The 7,376-nt window shown below is 42.8% G+C and overlaps 1 protein-coding gene across 1 annotated transcript; it reads right to left on the bottom strand.

The window, feature by feature from the left end:
* Positions 1–351: 351 nt before the first annotated feature.
* psmb5 (proteasome 20S subunit beta 5) lies at positions 352–5,605 on the bottom strand. Its single transcript, XM_046852664.1, has 3 exons — positions 5,360–5,605; positions 2,937–3,243; positions 352–1,044 (listed from the first exon to the last, which is right to left on the bottom strand). The coding sequence occupies exons 1-3, from the start codon at positions 5,564–5,566 to the stop codon at positions 758–760; spliced, it is 801 nt and encodes a 266-aa protein (XP_046708620.1). The 5' UTR covers positions 5,567–5,605; the 3' UTR covers positions 352–757.
* Between the last annotated feature and the right edge of the window lie 1,771 nt (positions 5,606–7,376).

The raw sequence follows: 7,376 nt of genomic DNA, 5'->3' as shown, positions 1-7,376 counted from the left end.
CTAAAAAAAAATGTATAATTAATTTACAATTGAAGATCAGACCCAGATCTTAGGTTGAACGTCTTAAACAGAGGTGAAAAAGGCCACCCGGCGTGGGTGACGCCCATAAAAACGAAAGTCAAGACGAGACCTGGTGAGCAAAGGGAGAAATTGCGCAAGGGTTTTTTTTTTTTTTTTTTTTAGGCACGCTTCACCGGCTCCACGCAATACGTTTTTAATTACCGTACTCTCCGGCACTGGGTGCACAGGATTCGAAATGTAATGTTACATGCAATGTAAAGCCCTTCTCTTGTTAACTTGGGGGGGTTGTAAAAAAATAAAAAATAAATCAAGATACAAGTAAACAAAAAGTAGCAAAAACAAATCCAAGTTTATTGTAAGTGTTCAACAGTTATGTATGTAGTGAGAAGCAGTTACGCCTTTTTAACAAAGCTGGCCAGCACAATATGGCTGGGTTGAAATGTGCATTATTAAATCGCACCAAACATGAGGCACTGGCGCCCCTGGCTTGTAAAGGTCAGGTCACTGAAATATTGACTGAACAAGTAATTGCAGATTGCAAAACAAGCAAATTGAAATTGTGGTGAATTGGGTTAGAAAGACACAAAGCACAAATGCAATTGAATATAATGCTAAATCTAGCTTCCAAGGACTGTTAGTCATGCCCTTTTTTTAACTGTACTCGTCTGCAAAAAACCCTGAAACCCTCCAAATGTTTGACTTCCTTCTTTGCTTCCCCCCCGTCCTGCTCATATCTCTAGGCCTTCTCACTCTTGTACTGGTGGTGGAGCGCAAGGACGTCGTCTTGCGAGACCCTCTCCCAACCTTCACTGTGTACGCGGTAAAGGTTGACTTGACCCCCGCTGTAAGCGTCGCGGTAGGTTGCTTGGTAGATGGCACGGCGCCCGAGATCGCAGGCCTCCTCGATGGTCAGGTCGGTGCGGTGCCCGCTGTCGAGGACTCCGTAGGCGTACATAGAACCCGAGCCCACGGCGAACATATCGCCGCACACCCGGTTTCCTTCCGAGTCCACGTAGTACAGCCCTGAAAATCAAACAAACAGGCAAAGGTAATTCGGTGCTGCCTCACGCCAGCGGAGACCAGAATCAAGTGCCTCTGCAGCCTTCTATAAGATGCTGACGAGGCACTGGGGGGCTGCACCGGAGCTTGTGATATCGATGTCTCCGAAAGACTCAAATTAATTATTGATCCATACCTAAGGATTGGATCTCAAATCACAGAAGAGAAATTATTCAGATCTAGCGTTAGGAAGGCTTTCATAACCGACCAAGTACGTTCCTCCAGGGGGTCAGCTGGAAAGGTTACAGAAAACCAATAGGACGCGTCGCACCGCACTGTGTGGTCTCCGGGGTCCGAGCACAGATTGGTAATGGTGACTAGTATCCATCTGTGCTCAGCCAGAGCCAAGTTGCAGACGGGGCATTAACGAGTACGAGTCAGTCATGCGGTCAACACACAGGCGACAGATGTGCGCTGGCCGAAGTCGGACCGCCTGCTTAAAAGAACTTTTAGCAAACGTCAGGCGTTCGACCCGACTATTTAAGATCCGTCTATTCTCGGAGGAGTCTTTAAATGTTTTAGCTGGAAAAGGCTTTCAACTGGCAAATTGCGCCTTCCGTGCAGGTCGTTGGCTCGGCACGTTAATCGCCACAGCCCCCGGACTGCTTGGGGTAATTTGCCAGGGTGGCAAAAAAAAAAAAAAAAAAAAAAGCGACATCTGTTTTAAAAAAAAAAAAAAAAAAAAAAAGCCTAGTTTCTTTCCCATCGCAGAGATGTGTGAGGACTCGTCGGGAGAACTGTGAGAGTGCACTTCAGGATACAATCACGGATAAAAACCACTCCACGTCTCCCAAACACCTGAAGTCATTTTGCAACAAAGGCAACCCGCCGTCACACTTCCGACATAATGGCTTTGTGTGTGCGTGTTAGCATGAGGAACGAGGGAGGGGGTTGAAAGGAAGGTGACGCAACCTGCCAACAATAAGCTCTGACGTTGAATGGAGGGGAAGCAAGGTGACATGCACAGCTAGAAAAAGAAATAGAAAGATATAAAAATAAAAAATGTCCGACTGGAACATTTTGGGAGCCTCTACCTTTTTTTTTTATTTTCTTTTTTTCAGTCAGTCATTCACACCCAACCTTCGAAACTATAAATGACAATAATATGTATAGTATAATATGTATACCCTTCTTGTAATGAATGACGATGTGTATGCAGAAAGTAAATCAATCGCGACTTATTTAAGAGACAGGGCCAGCCACTGAGGCTTTTATACAACTGTTATTATTGCACTTGACTGGCAGATTAACCATGCGCTTGTCAGACATAAAAAAAAAGGAATGGTCTTTTTATTTTAGTCACTACGAGCTCTGCATAAACCCAATCAATCCAGACAATCGGATTATACACACGACCCAAATGTCCTCTCGGAGAACCGGCGTCCATCGTAATGGAACGCAACGGTCACGGGCGCATCGATTTCCGTTTTGTGCCATAGCGTGGGGCCTCATTAAACATGGGGGATTGTTCTCTCTTGGAGACAGACTTTCGTATTGCCCTCTAAGGAACAGAGTGTTTTGGGTTTTTTTGTGCGGGTGAAGCATCGCCATCTGGTGGCGAGATAAATCATGATCACGTTGGGGATTGCTTTACTCCTGCTCTAAAACCTTGGACTTTACATTCTTTTCAATTATTCAAGCATTACTTATCAGTAAATGTAATGATTTCTTTGGATAGAGACAGAATAACTAAAAGAGGCCATCAGAATATCCCTGACCTCAATTTTGAGTTATTAACAATTTATCCCATACTATTTTACTTTGCAGGTCTGTAGTGGACAGTACAGGTTTTTTCTTTCTTCCTTTTAAAGTCCATTGTGACTCGAATCGTGTTTCCTAAAAACAAGAAGCATTACCTGGCCCCCTCTTGTCCCAGCCACAGACCATAGTGCCCATGCTCAGGCCCATTCCTTTGTACTGGTAGACCATGTTCGCCAGCAGTTTGGAGGCGGCCGCGACCGAAATGCGCTCCTTGTTGCGCAGCTCATAGATGCGGCACTGCCGCGCCAGCAGACGCTCCCAGAAGCTGCAGTCAGCTGCTCCGCCGGCCATGGTGCCCAGCAGGTACGGGTTGATCTCGATCACCTTCTTGACCGTCTGCGACGCGATGTACGAACCTGCGGTCGCTCGCGAGTCTACCGCCACGATGACGCCATGCTGAAACTGAGAGAAACGATTAGAAAAACCAGCCAATAGATTTTTACCAAAAAATCAGATTATACCTCAGATATAAAATCGGATGCATAGCCAACGATATGATGCATTAAAGACTTGTATGAAGCAGCTAGAAATGCGATACGATTCACGCGATCCGATTTGGTTCGCTTTTATTATTTTGGTTCAGACAGACAGCAAATCATCCTTTTTTTTTTTTTTTTTAATAAGTGTCTTCTTACTTCTAATGCATGGCCCTATCACAAACAGGCTTTTTTTTGCCAAAAAAAAAAAGATAGATATTTTTATTTTAAAAAAGACGTTCTTTTCCTGTTCTGTTTCTAGGAAGATGCAGCTCTTCCGCTGCCATATTAATCTGTATTCTATGTGACTCACAGGACAGTACTGACTCCGTAGTGTTGCGATATACGTCATGTTCAGGCAGCAGTAGTGGGGCTGAGAGAATGCTCTCGAGAAACCGTTTAGCGATGAGGAATCTTCTTTCAGCTTCTCCCATTAGGGGTCGCCACAGCGGATCATCCATCTCCATCTGCCTCTTTCAACCCAACTACCTGCATGTCTTCCCTCACCACATCTATAAACCGCCTCCTTGGCCTTCCTCTTTTCCTCCTTCCTGGCAGCTCCATCCTCAGCATTCTCCTACCAACATAACTCATGTCCCTCCTCTGAACATGTCCAAACCATCTCAATCTCGCCTCCCTCACCTAGTTTTCAAAACGTTCTACATGGGCTGTCCCTCTAATAAACTCGTTTCTAATCCTGTCCATCCTCGTCAATCCCAACGAAAACCTTAACATCTTCAGCTCTGGTACCTCCAGCTCCACCTTCTGTCATTTACTCAATGATTGAACCAGTCTGTCGTTCTTACTGCACACTTCACTGCTGTCACACTGTCCTCATGCATGGATGCACCACCCTCACATACTTCTCTGACACACCTGACTTCCTCTTAGCGATGAGGAATCAATCTACATATAAATGACTGGTCACTTTCTAAATAATAAAACTATATTGCATCTACTGATAATTACATATAAAAAAGTTTTTTTTTTTTTTTTTTACTAATGAAAATATGTTAACTATGCGTCGTGATCCAACTTGTATTACACGTTTATAAATCGATGTATCGCGTCGTTAACTTTTATGCCAATGAATCTCATCATCACTAATACGTCCTACTTCTTTAACATCAACAGGTGCACCTCACCCTTATTACCACTAGATGCCGCTAAATAGAAACTAAAAAAAAGAAACCTGCAGTCTTTATGCTTGTCATAAATTTCAAATCCCACAAAATCTTTTTTTTTTTGTTATTTTTACTAATCAAAAAAATAATCCAGATGACTGGAACGGAACGACCCTACAGATGATGATTCCGTACGCATGGAAATAGGAATTATTTGCAGCGTAGGCATTATCGCTGATACAAATACTATGATTCTATAATAATAATGATAACAACAATAACAACTATCATTTATTGAATTTGTTGCAAATGAATAATAATAATAATAATTAAATGAATGTATAATTTGTTTCTTTTATTTCCTATTTTGTCGAAATAATTGTAATTTATTCATCCCCCAAAAAATAGAAAGAATAAATTAACAGCTTTTTTTTTTAACTAAGCATTTAAATTCCTATTTGGGAATGATCCCAAATTGCCTCCGCTCTGAACTCAAGTGCACTACATAAGGCTTGAGTGAGTAAGACTTTACATTAGACGAAGTGCACTGATGTAGGGGACATGGAGCAATTTGGGATTGAGGCGAGCAATAATACGGCGGTACGGCTATAAATCAGAATAGCTGTTGGGTTTGCGTTCAGGATTATCATACATTAATTAAATATTATTACAAGATTAAAATAATTGATGGTTTGGATAAAAATGGTTTATTAATGTTATTTTCGCCTGGTTTGAAGGAGCAAATGTGCGTAATGAATAGGCTAGTTCAAGGGTTAGCTAGCGTTGATTTTTTTTTTTTTTCCTCATTCAACATGTCAAGTCTTTCAACACCATATATTTTATTTTTGCTTGAATATTCTGTAAATATAACTTGATATAACTAGCTAAATTCACACACCGCTTTGATAACTCACGCACTTTAAACGCTAAGGTGGTTGTCCCGTGAAGAAACTCGATTTTCCTCTCAATTCCATCCTCATCTCCTGACGAGGTTTTCAGCGCGAAGCTGTGCGGGTCTCCGGATGTTCCCCCGAAACCGGCATCGCCGTCGTTAAACCCGTAACCGAACGCCAAAGGCGCCTCAAAATCCGCACACTCACTCTTCAACACATTCGCCAGCGCCATCTTTACCAAACCTTCACCTCACTTCCGGGTTTTTTCGTCTTCTACTTTGCCGGGGAGCACGCAAATGGTGTAATGAGTTAACAGCGACATCTACAGTACTGGAGGAACCACGCCATTTCTCATAGTCCTAGAGAGAGCGAAGAGAGCTTCTTCTTTTCCTCTTCTTTCGGCTGCTCCCATTGGGGGTCGTCACAGCGGATCATCCGTCTCCATACCCCCCTGTCCCCCTGTACATCTGCCTCTTTCAACCCAACTACCTGCATGTCTTCCCTCACCACATCTATAAACCGCCTCCTTGGTCTTCCTCTCATCCTTATTCCTGGCGGCCTCAGCATTCTCCTACCGATATACCCCATGTCCCTCCTCTGCACATGTCCAAACCATCTCAATCCCCCCTCCCTCATCTTGTCTCCAAAAGTCCTACATGCAATGTCCCTCTTATAAACTAATTTCTTATCCTGTCCATCGTCGTCACTCCCAATGAAAAACTCAACACCTTCAACTACACCTCCTGTCTTTTACTCAAGGCCACTGTCTCTAAACCATACAACATCGCAGGTCTCACCACAGTCCTATAAACTTTTCCTTTCACTCTTGCAGATACTCCTCTATCACTCTTCTCCACCCACTCCACCCTGCCTGCACTCTTTTCTTCACTTCTCTAACACACTCTCCATTACTTTGCACTGTTGACCCCAGGTACCTGAACTTCTCCACCTCTTCTCCCTGCAACCACACCACTCCACTGCCCTCCCTCTCATTCACACACATGTACTCTGTTTAACTCCTACTGACTTTATTTCATCACCACTGCAAACAGGAAAGAGCTCAGAGCCGATCCTTGATGCAAACAGTGGCCATTCCTACTGCACACTTCACTGCTGTCACACTGTCCTCATACATGTCCTGCACCACCCTCACATACTTCTCAGACACACCAGACTTCCTCATACAATACCAAGCAAAAAAGGTGTACAGTGCTGTGAAAAAGTATTTGTACGGAAGTCATAAGAGGGCTTGCATTATAATACTTATTTTCTTGTTTCATTAGTATCATTACTTAATGTTCTCGTGATCTCAGCATAACAAAAGTTGTTTCTTGTTATGATGCCAATTTTATCATGATCCCGACATAACAAAACTCGTTTCCTCATGATAACAGTTTAACTTTCTTGTGATAACAAGAAATGATCTAAAGGGCAGCATCATAGCCAATAACATTTATGGCAGTGCAAGCGAGTGAAGAAAACAAAGTTGTGATCACGTGAAAACGACTTTTGATATGGCGAGATCATGAGAAAGCAAAGACGTGATCGTGAGGAAACGACCTTTACGTCATAATCACGAGAAAACAAGAAAGAAACGATGCATGGCCTCTTAGGACTTCTGTACTTGATTGATTCAGATCATCAGGCAAACTTAATATTACACAAAGATCACCAGAGTAAATACAAAAACACAGTTTGCAAAAGATGTAAAAAAAAAAAAAAAAAAAAGTAATAAACCCTAATTAGTAATTAGCTTCCAGAGAAGCTAGATTTGTGCTATTAACAGAAACTCAACATGTGTGTGGTGATTTAGGTGCTAACCTTTCCTGTATATTTGCTATTTCTGTGAGAAATGAGTGTCTGTGCATTGCTAATGTGACATTACTAGCAGACCTGGAAAGTGGACTAGCCGAGGCATCCTGAGGTTGCGGCAGCTCCAGTAGTGTCCCACCTTATAAAGATTGTGGCCCTTTAAAGAAGAAGATGAAACATCCCGAACCATCCAGAGACGTACCAGCACCATTTGGATTCCACCTCATGTG

The sequence above is a fragment of the Silurus meridionalis genome, chromosome 6 (genome assembly GCF_014805685.1).
Source record: "Silurus meridionalis isolate SWU-2019-XX chromosome 6, ASM1480568v1, whole genome shotgun sequence".
Taxonomy (NCBI): Eukaryota; Metazoa; Chordata; class Actinopteri; order Siluriformes; family Siluridae; genus Silurus; species Silurus meridionalis.
Note: the sequence above shows the minus strand (reverse complement) of the source record. Positions and strands in the feature narration are given on the sequence as shown.